The sequence below is a fragment of the Opisthocomus hoazin genome, chromosome 32 (assembly GCF_030867145.1).
Source record: "Opisthocomus hoazin isolate bOpiHoa1 chromosome 32, bOpiHoa1.hap1, whole genome shotgun sequence".
NCBI classification, from domain to species: domain Eukaryota; kingdom Metazoa; phylum Chordata; class Aves; order Opisthocomiformes; family Opisthocomidae; genus Opisthocomus; species Opisthocomus hoazin.
In genome coordinates, this window is record NC_134445.1 from 3372964 (window position 1) to 3400666 (window position 27703).

At 41.7% G+C, this 27703-nt stretch overlaps 1 protein-coding gene across 3 annotated transcripts in view; it reads left to right on the plus strand.

Annotated features, from left to right (window-relative positions):
- DIP2B (disco interacting protein 2 homolog B) overlaps window positions 1–27703 on the plus strand; it is a 70013-nt gene that overhangs the window by 29174 nt on the left and 13136 nt on the right. The window contains exons 2-24 of one of the 3 annotated variants that reach the window (XM_075445633.1): window positions 617–688; window positions 8135–8284; window positions 9662–9787; window positions 11503–11715; window positions 14067–14210; window positions 15036–15155; window positions 15750–15947; window positions 16192–16283; window positions 16787–16897; window positions 18363–18486; window positions 19007–19116; window positions 19839–19941; window positions 20958–21022; window positions 21294–21387; window positions 21946–22065; window positions 22870–22984; window positions 23632–23771; window positions 23992–24128; window positions 24410–24490; window positions 24973–25100; window positions 25880–25994; window positions 26978–27179; window positions 27585–27694. In XM_075445633.1, the coding sequence (XP_075301748.1) occupies window positions 617–688; window positions 8135–8284; window positions 9662–9787; window positions 11503–11715; window positions 14067–14210; window positions 15036–15155; window positions 15750–15947; window positions 16192–16283; window positions 16787–16897; window positions 18363–18486; window positions 19007–19116; window positions 19839–19941; window positions 20958–21022; window positions 21294–21387; window positions 21946–22065; window positions 22870–22984; window positions 23632–23771; window positions 23992–24128; window positions 24410–24490; window positions 24973–25100; window positions 25880–25994; window positions 26978–27179; window positions 27585–27694 (2870 nt within the window). The remainder of the gene's footprint in view (window positions 1–616; window positions 689–8134; window positions 8285–9661; window positions 9788–11502; window positions 11716–14066; window positions 14211–15035; window positions 15156–15749; window positions 15948–16191; window positions 16284–16786; window positions 16898–18362; window positions 18487–19006; window positions 19117–19838; window positions 19942–20957; window positions 21023–21293; window positions 21388–21945; window positions 22066–22869; window positions 22985–23631; window positions 23772–23991; window positions 24129–24409; window positions 24491–24972; window positions 25101–25879; window positions 25995–26977; window positions 27180–27584; window positions 27695–27703) is intronic. The other 2 variants (XM_075445634.1, XM_075445635.1) reach the window with 2 other exon arrangements.

The following is a 27703-nucleotide window of genomic DNA, read 5'->3' on the forward strand; positions in this document are numbered from 1 at the left end:
AACCCACAGCCCCCTAGCTTGCTTGCACTGAATAGCAAATAGACATGATTAAAAGTCTGATTTTCTGCATCATAGGGTGTGTTTCCTGGGCAGTAGTCTTAGAAGTTGCCTCTGTTCATCCTTGCCTCAGTTTTCGGAGGCGCCTGGAACAGCTGCTGTGGTAGGCTCACTTTATTTGCTAGAAGCTGTTCTCAATTTGATTAGTTTGAGATGAGGCTCTGAATTTGCACCTTCCCTTTGCCCTGTTGTTTGGGAATTATTCCATTTTGTTAGCTTAAGTTGTTTTTGTGGTTACACAATATTTCCATGCACTCCGAGTTTCCCGTTTTAGGTTTTCATTGCTTTGATATTCCATTTAGATAACTGTTCTGATTCAAATGATTGCATTTAAATAGTGTATAGTATGTATCTCGGATCCCAAGGGAAACTGCAGAAGTTCTGTAATATGGAGGCTTTGAAATCATAATGTACTCGCATGTATTTGGTTTCAGGTTTTCTTCAGCATGCACGTTGCTGTGTTCAGGTGAAACCTGCATGTCACTGAAAAGAAAAGCAAACAGACCTCAAAGTGAAAAATGCGGACATGGTTAACCGAGTTTTCTTTCCTTGATTTTAGGGGACATCACACAAAAGGGGTATGAGAAGAAGAGAGCAAAGCTTCTGGCTCCATATGTTCCACAAACCCAAGGTAGGTGCTGGTTTCAGCTACCACTAGAGTTTTGCATAGCCTGGAATTGCTGTGGAGAGTGGAGCACTGAGATTTCTTTTGCCAGCTCTGGACTATTCTGTTTCGTATGTGTTTCCTTAGCTATCTAGTAATTTCACTGTGGAGGTTGCATGGATGCCATGAAGTCACGGGCAGTGCTTAGCCTCTAGTTTGCTTGTTCATATTGAGCTCCAGGGATTCCTGGTAGTTCCAGCACGGTTTGGTGGGGCTCTGGAGTGCTGTGTATTTCAACACTTTGTATGCCCCGTCTTTAATGCCCCGTCTTTATCTCCCACATACATAAATTATGTCCTGCTCCCTTGTCAGCTGAGAACTCCGTGGCTTTGAATCAGTCGTGAAGTGCGAGGCCCTCAAGGATCATTCTTGAAACCTTCTTAAAAATGGCTTAGCTGCAGAGTTGGCGTGTACTGTGTCCTTCGTTCAGCCATCTTAATTCTGTGTTGGAGAAACATCAGAATTTTTGTAATTTGTTGGCTTATTTTACCAGAGTAGTAACTGTGTTCAGGTACTTAGCTTACATCTGTTTCTTTTGGTTCAAAGAACCTTAGCAGTAGAGCTGACTGTGTGTAGGATAATTACACATAATTGTAAACTGAGGGACATGGCTGAAAGTATGCCCAGTGATTATTATGGGGATGCTTACCTGAAATAATTGTGCTACAGATATGCTGAGATGCTTAACCATTAAAAACTAATGTGTCTGGCTCTTAGCAGTTTGGGGGGTGAATGGGTATGACAGGCAGTCATGACTGGACTTACTGTAATTTACTGAGACTGAACCACTGCCAGAAAAAAAAAAAAGGCGACTAAAAGTGCATTTATTGACCATTGGCGCTGCATCCGCTGGGGAAAGATCATACAGGGTTTTTTCTGCTGAAATTACAGCAGTTCACTTCAGGCAATTGCTTGAGGAACAGCAAAGGACTCTGCCACTGTCTTGCGGTAGCTTCTAGGCTCTGAACACTCGATGGTTGCATTCCTGTTCTCCCCCATCCCAGTTGTTTCTCAACTTCGTTTTTGCTTGCATGTTCAGCTGGAGCTGGTGCCTGTTGTCTTGTCCGAGATTTACTGCCATAGTGGGTGCTTTATACACAAAGAACAGCGTATTCTGTCTGAGCTAACATACTGAAGGTAGCAAGGCAACAAAAACTGGGTTTTAGCCTTCGAATTTGAGATTTTGTTGCAAACAGCTCTCGAGGACTGTGGGCTGGGTCCCTGAACCAGGATGTGGTAGGAAACTCGGGTGACTCAGTTTCTACCTTCGTATCAAATCTGTTTCTTTTATTTAAAGAAACCAAAAAGCAATACACATGACTAATCCCTCTCGATGGTCCTTAGGAGTAGGTGTTTGTTAAGCAGGTTTTACAGTCTCTCAGTCCAACATGTATACCAGTGGAGATCTTGAGCCTTAGAAGGAAATGTGGGCTTCTTTCTTATCCTTCTTGGCAGATTTGCTTTTGTCCAGTGGAGGCTGAAGCTCGGCAAATTGCTTTTCGTCTGACAGCATGATCTTGTGTCCCTCATGCCTGTCACTTTACACGCATGTTTGGTTGGTTTCAGAAAATCTTGTTTAATTAGGAGAGGAAAAAAAAGTGTTTGGCAAGACTGTCTGTGGCGCTGCTATTTTAATTGTCGTGCTTTTCAAGGCTGCAGAATGAGCCGAAGTTCAGGAAGAGGCACAGGCTGATAGGAGGTCACCAATTAAGATAGCATTTTGACTGCTGTTCTGGCTCAGCCCTCCAGCTTTTTATATATTTTGTATCCAGCTGCCCCAATATCTGGGAATCTCCTGTTGTAAAAATCCTGTTGAAGTCATGCATGAGGGATTCAGAATCAGGTCGCCTTGCTAACGAGGAGAACATTAATTTAGTCGACAACAACAACAAAATATTTACTCCTGGCACTTAGTGCATTACGTTTTTCAAAGCGCCTTCATGATGTTAGCTAATGTATTGTCTCCATTTCGTAGATGTGAAGTGAGATGAAGGTAGGTGTGATGACACGTCAGGGCATGTCAGCGTGGTAATTTGGGAGATTCTTATTGCTAAATCTGTGCTCCATTCACATTGCCTCTGGGAGCTTGCCTCATTATTTTAAAGTTAAGGCAACAATGTTAATTACCTAAAGATACATGTTTTCCTGGTGCAACATCCATTTTTTTTAAATGGAACTTACTGAGGTGATGGAGCTCTGATACCAGAGTTGTTGCTCCTCTGTTACGTGCTGGCTGCTGCACAAAAAGGCTTTGAAGAAAGTATTTTGAGCAGCTTCCCAGGTTGTCAATGTTAAGTAATGCTGCGGATTTCACTGTCAAAACAGGGAGGACAGGCATGCTTATTTCGTGTTACACTACTGACTAACCACCTGCAAAACTAAAGGCAGGCTGCCCTGCTGTCATCTCCTCCTTACAGAATCACAGAATAGTAGGGGTTGGAAGGGACCTCTGTGGGTCATCTAGTCCAACCCCCCTGCAGAAGCAGGGTCACCTACAGCAGGCTGCACAGGACCTTGTCCAGGCGGGGCTTGAATATCTCCAGAGAAGGAGACTCCACAACCTCCCTGGGCAGCCTGGGCCAGGGTTCCGTCACCCTCAGAGGGAAGAAGTTCTTCCTCATCTTCAGACGGAACTTCCTGTGCCTCAGTTTGTGCCCATTGCCCCTTGTCCTGTCACTGGGCACCACTGAAAAGAGCTTGGCCCCATCCTCCTGACACCCACCCTTCAGATATTTAGAGGCATTTCAAAGGTCCCCTCTCAGCCTTCTCTTCTCCAGGCTGAACAAGCCCAGCTCCCTCAGCCTCTCCTCGTAGGGGAGATGTTCCAGTCCCCTCGTCATCCTTGTAGCCACTCCTTAGTGGCTTTCTGAATGTGTATAACTATAGCTAAACCCCAGGGTCCCTTTGGAACAGACTGGGGTCTCGGTGCTGTGAGGTGCTGCTTTTCTTGGAGTAACACTGACATTTTCAAGTCACCCTCCAAGTCATTTGTGAGGACTGAATATTTTTAATGCCTATTTTAAAAGAATCAATAGGATGCTATTGTTTGCTATTTTGAAAGATGCTTTCTGGATGGACAGATGAGCTGCTCTGCTGCTAAGGGATGGTATAGTAACTCGCCACCTCTTGGAACCAGTGCTTGCTGCAGACTACAGGCAAACTTCGGCCTAGGGAAAGAGCTCCTGTCCGTACTAGTTGCTGCAAACCTGGAAAAGCATGTACAACTTTTTAGCTCAAACAATGCAGATACAGGAATGCCTTCTGCCAAAATTAGCAGCCCTTGCACATGTACTGTTGGCAGAGTACGTTTTCTTGCTATTTAAGATAATGCATTCGGTTCCTCTGCTAATGTGTAAAGGAAATTATATTCATTAGGCACTGATTCACTGTCAGAACCTTTTTATCGTAACTGCTGGAGTGCTCTTGCTCCTGTTTTCTAATCTCATGATGATGAAAAAAAAAGAAAAAATTAAAAGTTTTAAACAAGCAAAGAGAACATTGGAGTACTGACTGTTTCTATTGAAAAGGTAAGGTGAATGTGAGCTGGTGGTTTTTCTGTTCCAGTACCTCAGGGAAAGGTGTTGGAAGACAGGAGTAATATGCTTGTAAGCCAGTCGAGATTGATAACATTTGAAGCTAATTGATCTGTGAATTTTAGCTGTTAGTTGTGTGTTTTGTTGGTTTTTCTGCTTCATGTTATTTATGGCTAGCACAAGTTATAGATTCTGTTCCTTTAGTGTTTCATTTCTTTGAAATTGTGGCTCTTCGGAAAAGAAGCATTTCTTTGCTTGCCGAGAGGGTGGCTGTTTGTTTCCTGTCTCAGATGAGTCCTTCCTGCCTCCCTTTGTGGTGTGGACTGCCAATAAGCCAGCAGAACTCTGCTGTAAAGTTTTGTGCTTTTTTCTCTTTTCCCCTCCCTGTCTTTCAGCATCTCGTTATTTCAAATGGGAGCTAATGTGGAATAGTAACCAGTGATAAAACAGCTTTGCCTAAACACGTAAATCGTGCACACGCGCTCCAGCTTAGTGTTGTTTAGAGAGTTTCACCCATTTGCAAGATCTGACTTGCAGCTACTACAAACGAGGAATTATTTGCTGCCTCATTTAGTCTGAGGGGTATCACGATTTCAAATAAAGCTTACCCTCTGACTCTAGGAAATATACTTCTCCATCTTTGACGGAATATCCAGCACTAAATCAATGGAGCACCTGAATTCTTCCTCCATGTCTTGCACAAGGCAGAATTAAGATCCATCTAGCTAGTAACTCCTGCAAAAGTTGCCTGAATCTGGTGGGTTCTCAGCCTGCTCAGTGCTGGAAGACAGCAGCAATCACACTAAGCTTATGCAGCCATGGCTGCTGCTGGGCGAGGCTGTCCCCTGTGTTCTGGAAGTCCCTCGATACTGGAGTTTATTTACATGATTTTTACAGTCATGCAGCTTGAGAAAAGCATCTTGTTACAAGGAATAGCCAGTCCAACACCAGCACTTCTGTTCAATTCTGCATGCAAAACAGCAGAATAACAGGTTTGCCTGCTGATTTTCTTCTCTCGGATGAATCTAGCACTTACTGTCCTTGTTATGAAAGTAAACATTTATCCTTGTTGATCATACATGATGCTTATAATGATTCTTTTAATGTAAAAATCTTTTTGTGAAGATAAGTCTCTGAATCTCCAAATCATTGAACCTCTGCCTTCAACAGAATGCAGGTATCACAAAGCAGTCACTTGATAGTTTAAAGGATCGTTAATACAAAACTAAGGACAATTAAAAAAATCCATAGCATCCTTTGAACGCGAATCTAAAATAATTTCTTTCTCGTGTCTCTGTAGATTCAGATCCTGCCAGCAGAAACTGCAGCTAGAGCAGGATGATTATAAAGGGAATGTGAAATAAGTCACCTGTCACCTGCCAGGCTTAGCTCACGTTGCTTTGTTGTATAACCGTTTGTGATTTACTGTAGCTATATGCTTTTTCCCTCATCTGTGCTTGGATGCTTTGTTTGGCTACTGTAACATGTTATTATGTCATAGCAAAATCTTTAAACAAAGAGCTTGCTCTTGATGTGTCATGTCACTTACAGACACATTTGATCCCTTGGTAAATGGAATGTCATGTTTGCCTTGTGATGCCCTGCAGAGCAGATGAGATGCTTTTGCAAGACTTGCGAGAGAACTGGATATGAATTTAATAATTCATTTAAAATAGTGTTAAATCTGCTGCTGACATCTAGTGGGTGCTTGAATTTGTAAATACTTGAATGATCAGAAAGCATTAAGCTTTCCTTCTCAGTCTGTGAAGTTGTCTTGTCTTTGGATCGAAATAAAACTCTCTTGCTTTTGATGAAGGCAAATATATGCAACAAAGATGTTAAACGAGTTATCAATGAAATTTGTTCCAGAATGACAGGAAGGAGACACAAACACTCATTCTTTTGGATATGAGTAAACTGAGATTTTGAACTGAATATCTCGCTCTGAAGTCCAGGTCATCCCATTACCAGATCCTGTACCTAAACCACAGAAGTCTCTTGTCCTTTTCCAGTCTATGTTTTGTGCTGCTGACATCTTTGTACGGGTGATCGTTATGTTTCGATAAGCAAATACAGAACTCTGTGTTATATGTTATGATACCCAATACATACCAGTGAACATGGGGAGGAGTTGTTTGTCCCCTTAATATGGTTTGAGAATTACTAGCTAGCAGGATATGTTCTTTTTAACGAGAAATAAAGGTTCTAATTTTTTGGCATGATAGTTTAAAGGATCATTAATACATAAGCTCGATAGCTTGCCTCTGTTGAATGTTGATATTGCAAACAGAACTACTAAAAATTCGAGTGAGAGGTAAAAGTTTTGAAAAGGTTCCCAGGCCAAATAGTAATGCTAGGGGTGAAGAGAGAACTTCTTCCCGGAACGCGTTGCCCCCATATCCTTGAATTTTTTTCCAAAGCATATAATGGTGGGCTAAGTGGATAGTTGGTTCGCTATAACATTCAATTAATATTCTGCTCTTTAGGTTGTTGGAAGGTATGGGAGATGGTTGAAGGTTTTTGTAACTAGTTAGGTGCGATTTGCTGGTATTGCAAGTTGCCTGAGCTTGAGGCGCTCGCTGTAAGTTGTTTACCTAAAACCACACACTAAGAAAGTGGTAGAACTGGAACTGGACTCCAGGATTTGTGGTTTCCTCTTCATTTCTGTAATCCTTTGGTAGTTTGTGAGAATTCATAAGCAGCACATACTTAGATGACACAATTGCTCTTCTTTTCGCATGACTTCAGGTGACAACGTGAAGGTAATTACAGCTCTACGACCTTTGGTTTTTAAAAAGTTCCCACTGACGCACAGTCCATTTTGGAATTGAAACTCCAGTCACAACAATTCCTAATGTCCCTTGCTGAATTGTGTAAAATGATCATTTCATATCAGACTATCTATTTAGCTCCCTGTATTCATGGGAAAGACAAACTGTTCCAGGATGATGAAGTCACTTGCTTCTTGATACGCTGAAAGGAGCCAGAACCCGGAGAACTAGAGGTCGATTTGGTTTTGTAATTGATGTGAACAACACAGGCGCTTGCCACTGGTATATTATTGGTTTTCCTGTCAATAACACACACTGGTCAGTGGACACTGAGTAACGAACCCAACTTCTCATCATATTTTTCTCTTCACAACTCAAACTTAATTTGGGATAACGACTTACTGCATCAGTCAAACCCTTTTACTCATTGTGCCCATAGCAGCGGTGTCTACAAGGAGACTGGTATAAATGACTGTGATCCCTGAAAGCAGTTTACATGCATCGCTTTACCCCGAGTTAAACTGCTAATTCTCTTTCCTTTTAATGCAGTAATGAGAGTATGGTGCAGTCTTGTTCCCATTGGAAATGTGGGAAAATAGGCAGCAAACCATACAGATACTAAATCACAACACACTGAAGTTCATTGCGAGTGGCTCTATTGTGTGAAAGTGTGGGTATTACCTGCCTTATCTACTAGTTCATTTATCAAGGTTTATCTGAATCTTACCACCTTTGTTTTTGTATTTTGTAATAAATTCTTTAAAGGTGACTTCATCTCCCTTTATCACTAATAGATTACTTAATACACAATTTCACGTAATTTATGTCACCTGCTTCATTTTGCCACAAATTGTCTCTTACTTCAAGTGCCCAACAGCCCCTTAAGAAGAAAAAAGCTGGAAAAAACTCTTAAAAGTCAGGTCAAAGAAGGGACAATATATCTTAACTGATTAGGGTATAATTGGACAGATGTATTAATATACTAATTAGATCCACTTCATTACAAAAAAAAGGGGGGGGGGTAATTCTGTAGTTATAAAAGAGAAAAATATGGTCAAAAAAGGCTACTCTTATTTCCTGCTCTCAGAGAATTGTGGACTGTTTTCCAGGGGTTGATCCAGCTTTACAGAAGGAATCCAGAACTCAGATGCCTGCTCAATCGGCGACTCCAGCCTCAGCATCATCCTCCTCCTCCTCCTCCTCGTCCAAATTTCACCGAGCCCGCTCAGGAGGAGCCAGAGATGAACGCTATCGATCTGGTAAGGGCAGGGGCAAGAGTTCGCCTGGGATTCTTGATAATGAGGAAGAATGTACTGTGTCCTCTCAAGGAGTCAAGCTTGTTATTTGTCCACTGGTGGAAAGTCCTACCTTGGTGGTGCCCTGTAAAGAAACATCAGACTTGTAGGACTGCAGCCACTGAATCAAGAAGAATGCTGAATAGAAGCAGCAAATAACTTTTTGCCACCTTGATTTTCTGGCTTGAATGCAACTATTCAATGCTGGTTCACAGAATGGAAAGCCTGTTTTAACCACGTGTCGTAGGTAACCAGATTCAGGGAAGGGACAGGTAATAATTTGTTCCTGGAATTGGTGATTGCTGCGCATATCTGCGCTAGGAGCTTGGAGAATGACAGCTGGCTTTCTCTAGCTGTGCTTAAAGTACTTCCAAAGCACAGCAGAAATGTCTGACTAGGGCCCTGCTGATTTCCTTCTCCACTTCAGCAAAGGAGAAGCTGGCGGCACCTAGTTTTTGTTTCCACCTGGTTTTGTTTTTTACTCTACATATATGAGACAGAAGTTTTCCTTTCAACAGGGGTAAATAAAGTATATCAAATACACCTTCTCCGGTAACGCTATCATGTACCACCATTTCATAAAGCATTAGAAGAGCCTAGTTTTCTGGTTTTTGGAAAAGCGTAATTAAAATACGTTAATCTGAGAAATTTATGTAGATGAGCTCTCCCTTGTAGTAGTTTAAGAAGTTGCCTTCTCATCACCAGTGATGTGTCTTCCTTTAAAGAGTTTTGGGTATTTGCAGAGGGATGGAAGCCTCAAGTCCTAGCCTGTTTCAGTTACTAATCAGCATGTATTTACAGCTGCAGCTAGTAACTTTCAAGATTTACATGAAATCTGCATCTGTTCAGCTTTTTGAACATAAGGTTTTTCCTAAATCAGACAACTAGCTCAGAATTTGTCAGTTTGTAGACCAGAGTTGCACCTGGGTCTGTGTACACTGTTAGTATGTGCATATTTTAAATTATGCACAAGCATATTTTAAAATAGTCTTTGGTTGATGGGAACAGTCTGGTGGGGTTGGGGCTTCTATAAAAGTTGCTAGAGACAGAAGAATATAATGAATAATCCAGAAGATTCCAGACTAATGGCCCTGCTATATAGCTTGCTAACTTCAGAAACCTCAGTTAGTTTCCCTGTTTGTTTTTTTGTTTTGTTTTTTTTTAAAAAAAGAGGATATGTTACCCATGAGATGGCAAAATGCAGCTGTTTGGGAAGGTACTGTAAAACGAGATATTGCATAAATATAGACAGCTAGCAATAGTTGCACACGTGTAACCCTTGCATGTTTTTCTTCCTCCTCTACTGTTGCAAAACTGAGTATATGAACTTCCATTTTGCAGATATCCACACAGAAGCAGTTCAAGCAGCACTGGCAAAGCACAAAGAACAGAAGATGGCCCTGCCCATGCCAACGAAAAGGCGGTCTACGTTTGTTCAGTCTCCAGCTGATGCCTGCACTCCCCCAGGTTAGGTTCTTACAGTGTGCGTGTCTGTGGGGATGCAATTGTCAAAATATTCGAGCTCTGCAGAACATTTGTGGGTAGCGTGTTACTCCTGTAGCTCTCTTACTACCTTTGAGCAGCTGTTTGTTTTCATGGAGCTGCTGTTAGGAATGCGAAAGTGACTCCTCTTCTGAGCACTTTTAAAGAATCAGTTGGCAAGAGCTGAGCAGGCTGTCTGGACTGAGGCTTCTTCTTTTGCTTCTCTCACACTTATTTCAGCTGCATAACTCACCTTTTGATTTTGTTAAGTTTTAATACTCGGCATAAAGGAAAAGGATTTGCAGCAGTGTACATTTCTGGGCAGGGATCTTGGAGGGGCTCCTGTGGGATTCCATGTCTTGCAGGACTTTTGCTTCCTAACCCCTCCCGTGTAATGGCTGTGGCAAAATACCTCAGATAATGTGGTGTCTGTTATGGCGCGCGTGCATCAGATATTAATAAACCTCTCTGTTTTCTAGCAGCTATATGCACTGGCTTGAAGATGAATATGTGTAATTTTCAGCAGTGACTTTTATGTTGTCTCTCATTGTGCAGAAGCATCACAGTCATTTGGATTGGCGAAGTCATCTGAAGATGATGAATTCATATCTCATTGTGAATTCATATCTCTCTCTGAAACTGCTCTGCTAGGCCACTTCACTCATACCTATTCTTTGCCCTCCTTTTTTCTTCATTCTTCCTTTTTTCTTCTCCTTCCTGCTGGGGAGTAATGCAGGTTCCTGGTGTCTGCTTGGGTCTCAGTTTTGTACTAACTTGTCCAGGACTACAGCACATTGTGAGCTGTGGGTACTACACAATAAAGATTAGCGCTTCCAGTGTATCTAGAATCAGTCTTTTTCTCCAGCTTGTGACTGCATTCTTCTTTGACAAGTAGGTAGAACGTGATTTAATAGTTTGATTTACAACTGGTGTAGATTTAATACTTTGATTTACAACTAGATATAGGCAGGCAATCACTTTGAAGAACATGTAAATTTTAGGCCAAAGCCTAGCTGAATGTTTATATGTAGCACTGTACAACTTGACTTATCAAGTAATGAGTAATTTCTTCATGATAAATGAAGAAGTAGTTCACAACTTTAGGATAGACAAGATACCTGTTCTTTTGGCAACGCAGGATGCAGTTCCTTGTTGTAATTTTCTGTTTTGTTTGGGGTTGTGGTTTTTGTTTTGTTTTCTGCAGTTGAAAGGAACCCGTTTAGAATACCACGCAAAAGCATTTTCTGCATGTGGCCTTGGCACATTCGTTTCTCAGTGCCTGCATTCTGCTTTGTTCCTGTGAATTTTCAGTTTTGACAATGATACTGACCCCACACTTTCCATTTCAGAATTAGCAAAGTTAGGCAACACAGCATCTAATATTAAAGAATATGAATGGAAAAGTAATGAGATAAGCCAATAAACGTGGAGAACCTGGGGGAAGGATGCTTGTTTGAGGAGGTGAATCTTTTGTGTGCTTTAAACAGGGGCAAAACACCGGGGTAAATGTGTTTGCATTGGAGATGTCTGCTACTTAACTCCTGGTTTGGCCAATGTAACCTTGTTTGACGCAGCCTGTGGGAAAAAAACATCTTCCTATTACCAGCCTGTGCTGTTGATATGTGAATTGGAAAGAGAGCATGTTCAGTGCAATGTGCTTTTCCCTAAGCAGCTAGATTTTCTTTTCTGCTTCCACACAGACACGTCTTCCGCATCCGAGGATGAGGGGTCGCTAAGGCGCCAAGCTGCTCTCTCTGCTGCATTGCATCAGAGCTTACAGAATGCTGAGTCTTGGATCAACCGATCTATTCAGGGGTCATCCACATCTTCATCAGCATCTTCTACACTTTCCCATGGAGAAGGCAAAGGGACCAGTGGGTCACTAGCTGATGTATTTGCCAATACTCGAATAGGTAGGAGATGGGTATGAACAGAAAAATTGCTTCAAGTTCAGATTGTATTGATAAAGCTGGAGGTGTCCATTGCGTAAGGGAAATTCGGATCAAGAGTTTAGTTAGCTGTGATGGAACTTGCTAGGATTTGTTGGAGTTGCATGTCGTGATTCTTTTTCCTTAGGAATTTCAGAATATTGAGTTGGTTGAAAAAGGGGAAGTGGGGAGCAGGAGCTTTTCAAAGTAGAAAAGACTCCAGGGTGCGATGACAGTATTGACAGGTGCAGTAGGCATGACTTTCGTTCTGTATACTATGTTGCTTATGTCTACAACTATTTGAAGCTACGGTGTGTACAGAGCTGCTGTATGCAAGTAGCGTTTGGTATCTGTGTCCTGATGAATACCATAGGGGTGTCTTCGCCTATTGAGTGGGGGAAATGCTGTGTTTTAACATTCTTGTTTTGCTCTAAGCCCAAATAGTTTATTGTTTGTGTTAGAGTAAAAGAAAAGAAAAAGAACCAGCCACATATGTGAACAAATGAGCATCTCATTAAAAACAATGATTATAGCAGAGTAAAGATTTAGCACAGATCTTTCATGACTAGTCTGAGAAATAATCAGAGCATCCAGGTATTGAGAAGATGGAGCAAAATCTACAGATCTGGATACTCCAGGCTCAGTTTTTTGAGGCTCTGAGGTGCTCCTTGCTGCTGATGCTTCTGTATGAAATTGCAAAGTTTGTTTTTGCTCTGTGTATGTTTGTCTTTTTTTATCTGCTGTTAAGGATATTACTGCATCTTAGGAGATGTCTGTATTTTGTGTGCTCTCTGCTTTTGCTTAACTTGTTTGGGGCAAGCAGTGCATAGAAGTGCTGGTGTTCTTAACTGTTTGACTTTTTTTTTTTTTATTGCTGTTATTTTTATTTGTTTATTTCCTGAGATGCAAGTTGTTTTCTGAAATGGAAAACTGGGGAAATTGCCTATAAAAAGTAGTCAATATAATTAATGTGTCTTTGAAGCAGAAAGGCTGTTTTAAATTGGAGCATACAGAAAGCCACGTTTACCTTTTGTAATGAATTAAGGTAATCTAGATTTTTACCTACAGAATAACTACTATCTAATATATTTAGTATTTTATGCAAAATAGAAGTTTTAAATCTTTATTGGAATTGTATTTGCCATGTAGATGCCACTGTCATCCTGTGTTAACACCTAATTTAAATGCATAGGGACTGTCACACATGCAATTTTATACATCTCTTTAGAGAGCAATAAAAAGTCCTGCAGATGTTTGGAGTTGTACAAAATCTAGGTCCTTCCTAGTGATCTTAGAAGTTCAATACACGAGAAATATCCCTTGCCACCATATCTCCAAAGGTATGCAGTAGTAGGTGTTTTTTCTCCGTAGAAAGAGGCACACAGAGAAGCAACCGCAAAAATCTTTCTGTGAATTATTCAGTATCTGACTTCCTTCAGAGTCTGTCTGTGCAGGCCAACGTACAGTTTCGAAAATGTTGTGGTTTTTTCCTTCGTAAGCAACAGTTGCTGGTTCTATAAAGCTTGAATAGAATATTCTTGCCCTATCAGATGATTGAACCTACTGTGTTGCATGAGAAATCCCAAGTAAGCAAAAATTCGCTTATTTAAGAGAAAGCTAATAGAGGGTTACTGAAGTATGCAGAGTTACTTGCAAGTTTTGAAGCTTACAAACTCATCTGAAAAGCAGAACAGTGTCTTGCAGCTTAAAGCAAAACTAAGACCCAGCTCACTCTGTTCGTTAGATTTTAAGTTTATTATTTAACTGTTGGACAGGCTCTTACTGTTTAGCCACTGAACTGGAAGAAATTTAAACCCAACATGATTTTTTGCTGACCTGCTTTAGTCAATAGCCTACCGTGTGTTTTGTTTTAGAAAGCCCTTACTGACAAAAATGTTAAATAGTAGAATTCTAGCAAGCGAGATTACTGCATAGGTGATGTAAGTTTTTGCTCTGGGGCTTTGACTGTTTCAGAGCTCGTGTGGTCTCAAACTTTTTTTTTTTTCTTTTCCCAGTGCTGAAGGTCAAGAGATTTAGCTTGATTTGAAGGTTAGAGACCAAGAATAGGAATTTTGTTTTGGTGAACCGCTTTCCTGGCAAGGACAAAGCCACTCATTTGTGCCTTCATTTTCTGTTTTCCAGAACAGATAATGTGCACCTCCTAGAGGTACTTAATATTTAGGAAGTGATGTGTTTACCATTAATAAGAGCTCCCATACATTCAACCCATTAAATTCTTAAGATTGTTGGTAACAGGTAACTAACACTTTGCTTGTTCCATCTCATAACAAAAGGTATATGTTAATTGACATCTCAATTTTCTCACTTTTTTTTAGAAAATTTCTCAGTTCCCCCAGATGTCACAGCAACTACCTCCTCTTCCTCAGCACGCCCAGCAGCGATTGACCTTCCTCCTTCAGGGATCGTGAAAGGCATGCACAAGGGATCTAATCGGTCTAGTCTCATGGATACTGCTGATGGTATGAAACCTTTCAGAGTACCCAGAAATTAGAATGGTGTTAAGGAAGAACATGAGTTGAGAGAATAAATCATGTGACTGAAGTTTATCCCATTTAAGCGTTTCACAAATTTGAAGTGGTTATGGCATCTGCATGAACACATTCCCATGCCACAGTTACGCCATTGGCATTAACACATTCCCATGCGGCAGCAGTTACCTACTACATACTGAACTGGAAAAAATCATGGGAGAGAGAAGAGGCTTTTCTCTACCGCTTTTAAGAAAAAAAACTACACGTGCGTAGGTAGGCTAATTGTTTTTAAAAGCTTTTGTCCTAGAATCCCCAAAGGGAAAGGTAAGACGAATGAAATAGTTTAATTCTTAACTATAGTTAAGTTTCCATGAAGCTGATAATACTAGCACTAAGCTGGTTGGCATAAGCCTTTGTGGAGGGGGGTCGCATTGCTGCTTCTGGCCTTGCTGTGTCCCCCCTCTGCTGGCGGTCTCACCCTGCCGGTGAGCGATGCTGCCGGCAGGCGCAGATCTGTAGGCTGTGTTCTGCAGCAAGTGCGGTGTGTCAGAGACAGGTGGGAATCAGGCTTTGGAGGGGAGTAAATGCTTTAAAAATGAGTTTCTGTTACTAGTGTTTTCTGACCACTGAATTAACACAGAGCTGGTATAATGCTTACTAATGTCGTCCTGCATTGGCACAAGCTTTTAGTAATGGAAGCCAGTAGTTGAATGAGTGGGCACACCACAAGAAGCATCCTTGGTGGAAGGAGGCGAGATGTAAGTGTTGATAGAGATGGTGAACACTTTTATTAGAGAAAATCTTTTCCTCCAGGTGTTCCTGTGAATAGTAGAGTCTCCACAAAAATTCAGCAGTTGCTTAACACATTGAAAAGACCTAAAAGGCCACCCCTGAAAGAATTCTTTGTGGATGATTTTGAAGAAATTGTGGAAGGTAATGGCACCAATTAATGTTTTTTATTAATCGTTTCTTATAAGCACACACGCACACTGTTCAATTTATGCCGTTGTTTATGAAGTTGACTCTGATTTGCTATTTGCAGCTAGCAGTAGTCTTCATGAATAGTCTGATATGAAACCATTATTTGAAGTAATTCGCTGAGATTTGAGTGGCCTCCTCAACAATAAACTTCTTACAATAACTACAACTTATGAACAAAAATATTTAAATAGATATTTAAAACTCCTTAATATGCTTAGGCTACTTTAATTAATTTCCCAGAAGGGGTTGTCTTTACTGCTAATATCGTTACAACCTTATTTCATAAAATTGTTTGTCTTTTCTCCAGTTCTGTGTTACTTTCCTCGCTGTTGAACTGAATGCCTTTTAATAGCACCTTAGGAGAAGACTGTGTTCATGGTGATGTTTTGTTTTGTGTAGGGCTTTACTAGGAAATGAAATGTGATAGGACTTGTTATGCCTAAAGGTGATGAGGAAAAGCATTTGTTTTCAGTGCATCTTTCCAGCTTAACTGTCTGGTAACAAATGGGCAAAGATGAACCGGAAACATTGTTGAATTTTCTTCAGTTCCACAGCCTGACCCAAATCAGCCCAAGCCCGAGGGACGCCAGATGACACCTGTGAAGGGAGAACCCCTGGGAGTTGTTTGCAACTGGCCTCCTGCCTTAGAAGCAGCTCTGCAGCGCTGGGGAACCACACAAGCTAAATGCCCCTGTCTGACAGCGTTGGATGTTACAGGAAAACCAGTTTATACCCTCACGTATGGTGAGTTGAGCCCTAGCTTCCATGGCTAATCTGCTCCGAAGGAGCAGTAGTGGATAGAGCACGGGGCTGTTGGTCGGAGTGTGGCTGCAAATACCTTCCTGGGTTTTGAGAGCTTTATGGACAAAGCAGTGTAATGGGAGCAGAGGACGTGGCTGTAGACGGTAAAAGCAGTCAAGAATTGAAATATTCTTTTGTGTGCTGGGTTGATTTAGAGTTGTGCAAGTCTCTCTTCTTTGTGTTCTAGGCAAATTGTGGAGCAGAAGTCTCAAGCTGGCCTACACACTGCTTAATAAACTGGGGACCAAAAATGAACCCGTGTTAAAACCTGGAGATAGGGTAATGAGTTTGGGACTGTCTGGTTCTCCCTCTGAAATAAAAAAGAGGGTTTTGGGGGGCTGTAACTTACCACAGACACCAAAATCTTACTCTTTTAGTAGCAAGACTCTTATCCCAGGGACAGGCTATTCGGGAAAGAAACTTTTTTGATTTTTTCAGTCCTGCTGGCTGCTCTGTAACTAACTTCTTGGCTACAGACTTTGAAATACGTCTAAGGAAGAGCATTGCACCTCTGAGAGTAATACAGAGTTTTAGATCTCTGTTTTGGCTGTGTGTGCGTCTTCATGTGTATGGGCACACAGGGAATGCTGACATTACTGCTTGAGGAACTCATGCACATACCAGCTATTCCATGGAACAAAGAGTGCTTAAAGGTGCCTGGTGAAAAATGCTGTGGTAGAACGTGAAATAGCACAAAGTTTTTTGACTTTTAGTCACTATAGATCTGAACTTTGCAATTTGTCCTTGTATTTCAACTAACAAAACATTTTTGTGAATTGTAGGTAGCCCTTGTTTATCCCAACAATGACCCAGTGATGTTTATGGTGGCATTTTACGGCTGTCTCCTCGCAGAAGTCATACCAGTGCCTATAGAGGTACCTCTTACCAGAAAGGTAACGTTGATGAGACTTAGGGGAATGATTGGCTGATGTGGGATGAAAACCAAGTCAGACCATCAACCTCTGAAAGTGTTTCACAGCATCCAGCTGCTGCCTTAGCAGCTCTGTATCAACGCAATGCGCAAGACCTTTGTGAACCTGGAAGAGCTGTATAAAAATGGAAAAATATATTGACCAGAGAGCTGTGCTGAGTAGCTGGAAATGGTCGATTCACCTAAATGCTGTAGTATTCATTCTGCTATTGCAAATAGTTTTTACCGTACAGATAATATTGTGAATCTGCCCTCTGATCGATGCGAAGGGGGTCTCATTTCCAGCTATGCTTAGCATCTGCCAGTCTTTTGACTTTGCTGGAGATGGAAGATGCTAAATGTTTCTGAAGGCTTCTAGGCACTTTTCATAAATTCTTTGCCCAACGAAGCATTTTCTTTACCCTTACCAGAATTTTTGCAATATTGCCATGTTATTGCCATGTCAAGGACTGTCTAAAACTATAGATTTCGTAAGAGGAATCAAAAGCAACAGGATAATGGCAACATATGGCAAGAGAGGTGGTAATGAAATGGTAAGCTAGCCTGGTAATGCTATGGGAGTCAGCTTTGCTTTCATTTGTCTGCAACGTGACAACTGCTAAAGCAACCAAATACAAAATTAAAACTTCTCCCAGTGTTTGCCCAATCAGATTTCTTGGTGAGCTACATCATTGCAGTGTTTTTATCGTTGTGCAACAGAAATTAGTTCCTGGGGAAAGAGAGCCCTTGTTATTTCAGTATAATCATACGTTTTGCTTTTTTGCCTCATGATTCCTCTTTGAAGCATCTGGGCTTCCATTAATGAATATAAATGGTGTACGCTTGATGCTTAGGTGCTGGGCATGAGCACTTGTTTTCTGTGGATTGCACATCCAATGCATTTTAGTCTTGCCAATGTAATATTTGTTTTATGTATAAAGGGTTCCCTTTGAGAATCACGAAATTTCTCTGCAATCTGTCCCCAGTTAGATAATTGTTTGATTTTTGAACCAAAGTAATTGAAAAGAGCGGGCTTGCTATGCAGAAGATTAAGTAGCCCTTCTGCATTTTTGTGATGGCTTATCATTTTCCGGTGGATTTTCATTGGCTTGTAGGTATGTCTCCATTTTCACCCAGCAGGCCTTTGTGTTGGATCTGTATCATGTTGCAAAATGTGTTGTTATTATGTAAGCTTTGAAGCGGTTTTATTCATCCCTGCCAGACAGTGGTTGTCCTTTGAATTTCAAACCATTGCCAGACATTGGATGTAGGCGCCAAACGGTAGAGTGATTGTGGGCATGGGTTGTCTCTTCATTTTACTCCTAATGTGATCCATAATGTTACCAGTCAGGTACCAGAGCATTACCAACCGTTGGATTTTGGTAAGGGGAAAGCTGACTGATGTCACCTGTAAACAGGAATGACTTTTTTCCCCTCTCTTCCCTCAGGATGCTGGTGGTCAGCAGATTGGTTTTCTGCTGGGAAGCTGTGGTATTGCTTTGGCCCTCACCACTGAAGTTTGTCTGAAAGGGCTTCCAAAAACCCAAAATGGAGAAATTGTGCAGTTTAAAGGTTAGATCAATTATATATTTGCTTTTGATTGTGCTTTTGCTATAGTTGAACTGTCTGAGAGTAGTTATGAGAAGTCTGAATGCGTTTTGGGGAGCAGCTTTTCTGATGGCATCACTTAACTGTTGTAGGTTTTATGCGTATGGTGTAGATCGATCCATGTGTCTGACAGAATTGCTCTTTTGTTCTGGAAGTCACGATGAATCCACCTTACCAGCCAGGGTTGTCCTCAGATCCCTTCAGTGGCATTTGGCAGGTTCAAAAGCAGTTTTATTAATGATACAACAAGCTATATTTAGAAATACTGCAGGGATCTTTCCGGAGCAGAGGAAGTGCCTTGATGCCCACTGAACTCCCTGATGAGAAACAAGATGAACCTTCTGGCTAGTAGCTTGGCTTGGCTTGGTATTTTGCTTGTATAACTGAACTTGGACAAATGATGGGGGTTTAGTGTATTCTTGCAGAATATAAATCCCTCAATAAATAAACTGATATTAATATTCCACTTTAATTTTGGCTCTAGGTTGGCCTAGACTCAAATGGGTTGTGACAGATTCAAAATATCTCTCCAAATCTCCTAAGGACTGGCAGCCCAACATCTCAGCTGCAGGAACTGAGCCAGCATATATTGAGGTAAGTAGTGAATGGGGAATAGAAAGTAGTTTCTGTGAGCTGAATTTAATGTTCTAATTACCAGAGGGATAATACTTTCACCTCGCTACCTTAAACTTCCCAGCATATAGCCACTGAAACAGTCTTTTCACTGTGTACAACCTGCTGTGAAGCTTATTTTAGTTTTGAATACCTTTGTGGCCTTCAGCGCTGCTCGAAATGGATTGGAGAACACTGTTCTTATTCCAGAAAACTAGTAATTGAGACAACTGAGCTCTCTGAGATAGGATACTTGATAACACAGATTTCTGAAATGACTTAAGCCAACAGCGTTTTGAATTTTCTGTTCTTCCTTGCAGAGCTTATTTTCATTTCTACACCTCGGTAAGGCACCTTCTAAGAACTGCAGTGGTTTAAGTAGTAACAGTAATTTGGCTATTCTAAAGTTACAACTTGGCTTTTCAGTTTACTGGTGGGAGCAGGAAGAGGTGTTGTGAGAAGTAGTGATAGTGAAATAAACACAAACGCATTCAGTTGCTGTCTTTATCTCGCATCTCTTTGGAGTTACCTGAACATGTTTGCTACCCGAATAACTGTCTGTTCGGTAGTGAACCTTGCCGATACCTTTCTAAAAGCAGGTACTTTATTTTAGTCTCAGCATCTTTAGAGAAACAAAACTTGATTTAATTTCCTTCATATGTGGGATCCAGAGTCACACCCTGACTTTTTTTTCTCTTCTGTAGTACAAGACGAGCAAAGAGGGCAGTGTTATGGGTGTTACAGTGTCTCGGCTTGCCATGCTATCTCACTGTCAAGCCTTGTCTCAGGCCTGCAACTATTCTGAAGGTAGGTGATGTCACAGAAACGTCAAAAGGAATGAAGGCTCAGCAACATAATTTTCAATGGTTGCCACTGATATTTTTATCAGCTGTCTGTGAGTAACCAACACACAATCGTATCTACTCAAGAAAAGGGCGAGTTGGGGGGGTAAAAGAAAAAAGTGCAGATTAATTCTCCCCCAAAAGTGAAGAAGTGTAATCTTTTCCGTTCAAAGCTACATCATTTTCACTGCCATAGTGAAGAGGAATAAAATGTGGGATTTGCATTATATCTATAAAGTTAACAAGTCTGTTCTGATGAATCAAAAGGGGAGCATTTTCCAGTGAGCTGCAGTCTCCCTCTCGCCCATTAAAATGTCTTTCCAAACTTTTGTTCTTCATTCTGTGTGTAAATATCAAAGCACCTCTTGCATAAACTGATTCTGTCCTAGTTGCGTGAGGCTTTCTGGCTAATCCAGAAATGGAGATTGGAAATTGCTGGTGGGAGTACAGAGACTTCTGCTGTCGGATGTGTTTTTAGTCTGGTCTGCTTCATAAATCAAGCTAATTTATATATCCATGACTGAAACTTTATTTTTAGAGCTCTGTGTGATAGTACTTCAAAATGCAGGGTTTGTCTTTCACAAGCCATTGCTTTAATTTCCATTGCTGCTGGGAGTCAGTGCTTGAATGACGTTCTCTCCTTTCTTCCCCTGCTACTGTTCATGCATAATGAGGTTAAGACCCTTTCTTTCTACTGATGTACATTACAGGCTGGAATGTAATTTTCTTGCGACTTTCTGGGATATGTTCCTTATCTTAAATTGATGTTCAGTTATGTTATTTTGCATAACAAGGAGCTCTGACTAGTGAAACACATAATCAGTCAAAAAAGGCTCTGAACTTGCTTGCTGCATGTATACCTCTTGGAGCAGATCTGACAGATTCAAATGACAGGGTCAAATATATGCAGATTCTAGCATAAATAGTGGTCACAGCTGTCCTGGGATATTTCACTTCAAAACTACAACTTTCTTTTTTCAGGTGAAACGATAGTGAATGTTTTGGATTTTAAGAAGGATGCAGGGTTGTGGCATGGCATTCTAATGGTGAGTTGAGCCTGTGAGGACTTTCTGAAGCACTCCATAACTCCTTATAACTGCAGCCTTTGAGGAGATGGTTGAGGACCATTACCTATCAAGTCAACCATTTCTCTCCATGATAGATCTGCAGTTCCCTGGAGGAAGTGTGGAAGCATCCTCAGTAAACTCACATGAATTCATGGTGGGGTGGGGGGTAATGGGAGTGAGGGTGACTCCTGTTTCTATTTCGTAACAGGTTTTGTGAGCTCTTTTTTAAAAATCGTGTTCTGCTTTTCAGAATGTAATGAACAAACTGCATACTATCAGTGTGCCCTATTCTGTGATGAAAACCTGTCCACTCTCATGGGTGCAGAGAGTTCATGCCCACAAAGGTAACTGTGTACATTCCACAACTTTAGCTTGAAGTTCTCAGGATAAGTAAATGAGGGGCATTAAAATCTCAAATGCTTTAAGAGCCTGTCTTCTTGCCCTTTCATGACAAATCACAAGGGTTAAAACTCTAATTTGTTTCTAAATATGCACAAAGTCCTGATGCCATGTGAATGTCAGCCAACTTGATGGGGACCTCTGACCTGTCTACTTGAAGCCAATGCCTTTTGTGAAACCAAGAAAAGAATTGGGCGCAGCAAGATCCATTGATCCCCAGTCCTCACTGAGGACGTTCAGATGGTGATAATGATTTATGCATTTTGGAGAAGGGGCTGCAACAGTGACAGACCCTGGCTCAGGTGGTGGGCAAATGGCCTGTATCCCACAGCAGATGCTATTTTATGTTGGGGTTTGCTGTTACTGCAGGCTCAATTAATTTAGGCTTGCTTGCTTTAGTGAGAATTTTCTCATTTGGGAGTTTTGGAGTGTGTATTCATGTGACAATGACTCATAGAAAGCTTTTATTTGTCCTTATATGTTTTTTTTGTGTTGGTTTGCAGCAAAAGTTGCTTTAGTCAAGTGTCGAGACTTGCACTGGGCCATGATGGCCCATCGAGACCAAAGAGATGTCAGTTTGAGTTCTCTGCGCATGCTGATTGTAACTGATGGTGCAAATCCTTGTGAGTATGCACATCGTTCTCGTTTTGGGAGAGAGGTTTCTCAGCTGCTTGTCTCACAGGCTCAAGCTTAACTTACTTTGTAGATACTTCTGAGATGATTTCAGTTAGGGCAGCTGTCTGGTAACAGAGAGCTGTGGATTGTGGTACTTTAGCGCCAGGGCAAGGGGTTTTCTGTGCGTTCATCCTTTGAGTATGAGTTGTGAAAGATACTGCAAGGTAAGAAACAGGAGAGTTGAATGGGGAGCTCTTATGTAAAAATGTATGTAAAACAGTTCTGGTAGACACAGGGAGATTGGTTTTAAATTGCTCACAGGGGATAAAATAAAGGCTTTTAAGAAGAACGTTGAAGGGGGAAAAAATCCCCAGAAAAATCTGCAAGGAGTGCTGTTAGTGAAAAGGCTTAAAGAATGTTTGTCTAGATGGCACCAGCCGGAAGGGATACTTGGAATACCGTTAGACCTGTTTTGATTATGCGTGCTTCAGGGAAACAGACCCTATACATGTGTGCTAATGGTTGGAGGTTTGGAAAGTATTTTAAGCCTGTTGTTGTACTGTGAGCGTGTAACAACTCTGAATCAAAGTGGGGGAGAGAAGCAGACTTGTGCAAGAGAATGCGCCTGTTCAGGTCACATTCAGTAGTCGCTTAAGCTCCTCTGTAGCTTGGAAGATGCTACCTGGAGTTTTTAGAAGTGATACAGTATATATACTCTGCAAATACACTGTGCTTATTTCTAGGTTATTTTACAGACAGTTTTTTAAATCAAATTATGTAAAGTCGTAGTGGCATATTTTCTTTCTTTCCAGGGTCTGTTTCCTCATGCGATGCCTTCCTGAGCTTGTTTCAGAGCCATGGGCTTAAACCAGAGGCAATTTGTCCATGTGCCACATCTCCAGAAGCGATGACTATTGCAATACGGAGGTAATGGACATAGAGCATTGCAGTCTGTTTGCTAGATTTAGTGAGCCAGGCTGAGGTTTGTTCACACATCGGTTGGTCATAGTTGACTTAAGCGTGTAATGAGCTCCACTGACATTTACTGCGTGTGCTCAGGTATTCAAGTAGAGAAGTTGTTAAACATTTCTCCTGAGATACGAGTGCTTTTTTTGCTCCAAGGTGTGTGACAGTTCAGTGCCTGTAAGAACTGTGCACTGCTTTCTCCTACTCTGGAGTAGGATAAAGCTACTACTGCACAGCTAGTGTGATATTCTTGAATCTGAGATTAAATTTGATACCGCTTTGGACAGTCATTTTCATAGTCTGTTTCTGTCCATTGCTGCCTTCTGTAATAAATAGCCCTGTAATCATCTGTCCTGGGAGCTGCTTTTGATATGGGGTAAGCTAAAGAGCTAGAAGAAGAGTGGTACTTGCCCAAGAACACAGTTTCGTACTTATTGATCAATGTGGCTCTTCTGGGAGGCAATCCCTGCTGCCATCTCACAGTTTTAAATTTGTTATGCAAAGAAGTGAGGCTGACACACGCATGTTTCTGTTGCTGCAATATTTTATCTGAGTCTAATGATAGCCTGTATGCCTGATTTAGTGTATTGATTTTGTGTCTTTCGAAGGCCTGGGGTCCCCGGGGCACATTTGCCTGGAAGAGCCATCCTGTCCATGAATGGGCTGAGTTTTGGTGTGATTCGTGTCAACACTGAAGATAAAAACTCTGCTCTCACTGTCCAGGATGTTGGCCATGTGATGCCAGGAGGTAAAAATATGCAGGAGTCTGCTATAAGACCTTTTAGTGAATGGTCTGGGATGTTTTAGAAAAAGAACCGGTCAGTGTTCGCTCTGATGTTCAGCCTCAGCTTTGGGGGAGGTCAGGCGGTCCCCATACTGCGTTGCCACATCTCCATCGGTTAAATGCGTCAGTTCTTAGACAAGGTGAATCTTGGGGACTAATTTTAACAATGCGTAATTTGTCCTAGGAATGATGTGTATAGTGAAACCTGATGGACCACCTCAGCTTTGTAAAACAGATGAGATTGGTGAAATCTGTGTTAGCTCCAGAGCAGGAGGAATGATGTATTATGGGCTGTCGGGGGTGACAAAGAATACATTTGAGGTATGTATAGTGGAATGCAGCTTGCTTTCCCCGCTTCCTGTGCAGAACTGATAGCCTTGTATAATCTCTTTGGTTTGCAACTTAATGTTGTTTTTTCAGATACTTTCAGTGCTCCGCTTTCATAAAGGTCTCCCACAGTGCTAAAACAATAACTGTACCAAAGATTCCCCCCACACCTCCTCACCACCTCACTCGCATATAATGCAGTTCTTGATGTGGGGAATGTTTCTCTGTTCTCGGGCAAATCCACTTTGCCTCCAGCGTCGTCCCTTCTGTTGCAGGTTATCCCTGTGAACTCAACTGGCTCTCCAGTGGGTGATGTGCCATTTGTCCGTTCCGGCTTGCTGGGGTTTGTTGGACCTGTACGTAATTTAGTTTTTGAGCTTGCATTCCTATATTCTTTTCTTAATGCTAACAGCCTTCAATGTTTAAAAGAAAAGCATTTGGGTACAGAAGTATGTGTAAGGATAGCTTGCTGTTGATAAGACAGTTTAAATTTAATGGATTTGCCTGAGCCAGTAGGTACCTTACTTTTCCAGCATGTTGTCATTACAGTGGCTTACTGTGTTGCTTGTTACGTTTTTAGATTGCTAATTCTTCTAAAACCAAGCTTGAGAAGCTTTTTATATGGCAGTTCTGCTATCTGTGCTGGAGCGTCTTGGCTCACTGAGTGGCTGGAATGCTTTTCCTGGTTTAGTCATAAATGATGTAACTTAAAAAGAAAGAAAGCATGTTTTATACAAATCCCATTGATCTAGCTGTAGTTAAGAAACATGCAAGTCATCAAAGACATTTCAGTATTTGCTTTATATAAGTTACTTACAGATACCTCTTTATCTTTCAGGGCAGTTTGGTGTTTGTGGTTGGAAAAATGGATGGATTGCTGACAGTTAGCGGCCGTAGACATAATGCCGATGACATTGTGGCGACTGGATTGGCAGTAGAGTCAATAAAAACAGTTTACAGAGGAAGGTTAGCAAAATAAACCTTGCCCCCCTCCCCATAAGCTTCTGCATGTAATATAATGAAACAGGATCTGTAGTGTGATCTTCGATTTCTCCTCCAAAACTGTTTTGTTTAGGTAGCTCACTTAAAGTAAATGTGGTTTTGGTTTAGACAGTAATTGGCCTGATCCTGCCCAGCACAGGTCTGTTTTCCCCACTATCCTGTCTGACTTTTCATCAAGTCTGTGTACTTTGGGGGAAGGAATCAAGTAACAAGAGATGTCAGCCACATGGAGAATTTAATTCTCTGTCTCTGTAGAATTTACTTTTAAGTCTCTGTAGCAGTTAGCTGCTGGCTGATGCTCTGCAGCAAGGAAGAGTTTCATTAATGTCCAAAGATACTTAATTTTATCTAGCAGTTGTGGATATAATTTTCTAGATCCTCAGGCAGGGTTGGAGCTCATGTCTGGTAAGACTTAACAGGAGATTTTAAGCCCCCTACATCATGGAGACACTTCTAAATCTTTTGTTGCATTGGTGATTTGCCACAGGTTGGAACAGAAATGTGATAGCAGATTGAGAGGACAGGGCACTATGCTATGTAGAAATTAGACTGTGGAATTAATCCCTTACATATTTCACAAAGTCTTTCCTTTTTGACTTGATTTTAATTGTGACATAGTTTTTCTCTGTCTTCACCCCTTGGGGTTTTTTTATGAGTTCTGTCTTTAGCCTGTTTCCTTGGCTTCCTATTCCCAAGGAGTAAAACTGGAATTTGTGCCAATGTGGCTCTCCCCTTTTCCTTAGGATTGCTGTGTTCTCGGTGTCTGTCTTCTATGATGAGAGGATTGTGGTGGTTGCAGAGCAGAGGCCAGATGCATCTGAAGAGGACAGTTTTCAGTGGATGAGTCGAGTGCTGCAGGTAAGCCCACTTGCATATGTGGACGAGGTGAGTTTGTGCAGTTTTTCAGTGTGTGGGCAGATCAGAGGCCATCAGCATGCCCCAGATGGAAAGAGCACAGGCTCCTGATCCCTGTTGGCACAAGGTATTTTTACAGGGTCACAAGCTGGGTACATCTGCTGTGTGCAAGCTGTTCTGTTATGTCCTGAAGGTCCTGGGAAAGCGGCTGCAACACAGAATAGCATAGGCTCGGACGAAGTGGGCAGCATTATGCTAGCAAGATGGCTGTGTAGAGGGACACAGTTGCTTCTCAGCACTGCAAAGCCGATCTCGTGCTTGAGCTTGGGAGTTCTGCTTTTAGTCTTGGATGATGCTGCTGCTCAAAGTTATGCTTTAAAGCCACCGTTATCTTTGGGCATGCATTTTCAGCAGGGAGACAGTAAGCAGAGAAAGGTTAAAACAGCTGAATGAGTGTAGTCCTAAGAAAGCAGAATGAGTAGCAAATACTTAACTCTGAGCTGCCTGCACTGCATGTGTATCATTCTTGGAAATGATGTTTCAGGTTGTGAAGTATGCAAACTGGTGAGAAAAAGCAGGGAAGTACCTGGTGATCTGAATAATGTATTAGGTGCCTGAACACTGAGGCAGACAAAAAGGAACAGTGTGTGACGGCTGAGAGGAGGCAGATGGATAAAATCCTGAGATCAAAATCATATGATTCATCAAGCAACTGTGTGTATTTTGGGATTTTGGTCATGAAAGATTTAAAAAAGGCTTTCTTGTATATGAAGTGGACTGTAAAGGCAGGGCTGCTAACAAGCACTTAACTCTTACCATAGGGCTCGCTGATGTTGCAGGGGTGAAATGGAATGACAGAGACTGACTTGCTCCTCCAGTACCTTATAAATGCAGGGATTTCTCTTGCAGTATGTCAGTGCGGCCAGTAGCAGTAGACACTCTCCAGTAGTACCAAGAATTCAAGTGACCATCTTTCCTTTCTCTAGGCAATTGACAGCATTCACCAAGTGGGTGTATATTGCCTTGCTCTTGTGCCAGCCAACACGTTGCCAAAAACTCCGTTGGGAGGGATCCATATCTCTCAAACTAAACAGCACTTTCTGGAGGGCTCTCTACATCCGTGCAACATCCTCATGTGCCCACACACGTGTGTGACGAACTTGCCAAAACCCAGGCAGAAACAACCAGGTAACACAAGCCCCTTTTGTTTAGCGTTAATGAACTGAAGTTCGCAATCTCAGGCCTAGGAAGCCCTGTGATGCCTCCGACACTGAGAGTCCTACTTGCTGGGGACCAGAGCTTGTCTTGTGGTCTGTGGCTGGGACATGTTTGAGCCTCTCTTTGCATGTGTCCATCAAGAATTTTGATTCCTACCTTTGGGATTCTCTCTACTGATGAATAAAAGACTAGCAGTGCCTTCTGAACTCTGTCAGTGAGGTTTCATTTACCTCTCTTCTTCCACCCGTGCCCAGGAGCAGTGGGATCCCACAGAGAATCTTTGTACCTTTGCTGTCCTGCAGTTGCAGTTCTAGGCCAGCTCCTTCCCATTTGCATTAAAAGTCCAGATTTCATGTGGCTGTTCTTTGTCAACAGGTGTTGGCCCTGCCTCTGTGATGGTGGGGAACCTGGTTGCTGGGAAGCGTATAGCTCAAGCCTCTGGAAGAGATCTTGGTCAGATAGAAGACAATGATTTAGTTAAAAAGGTAAATCAG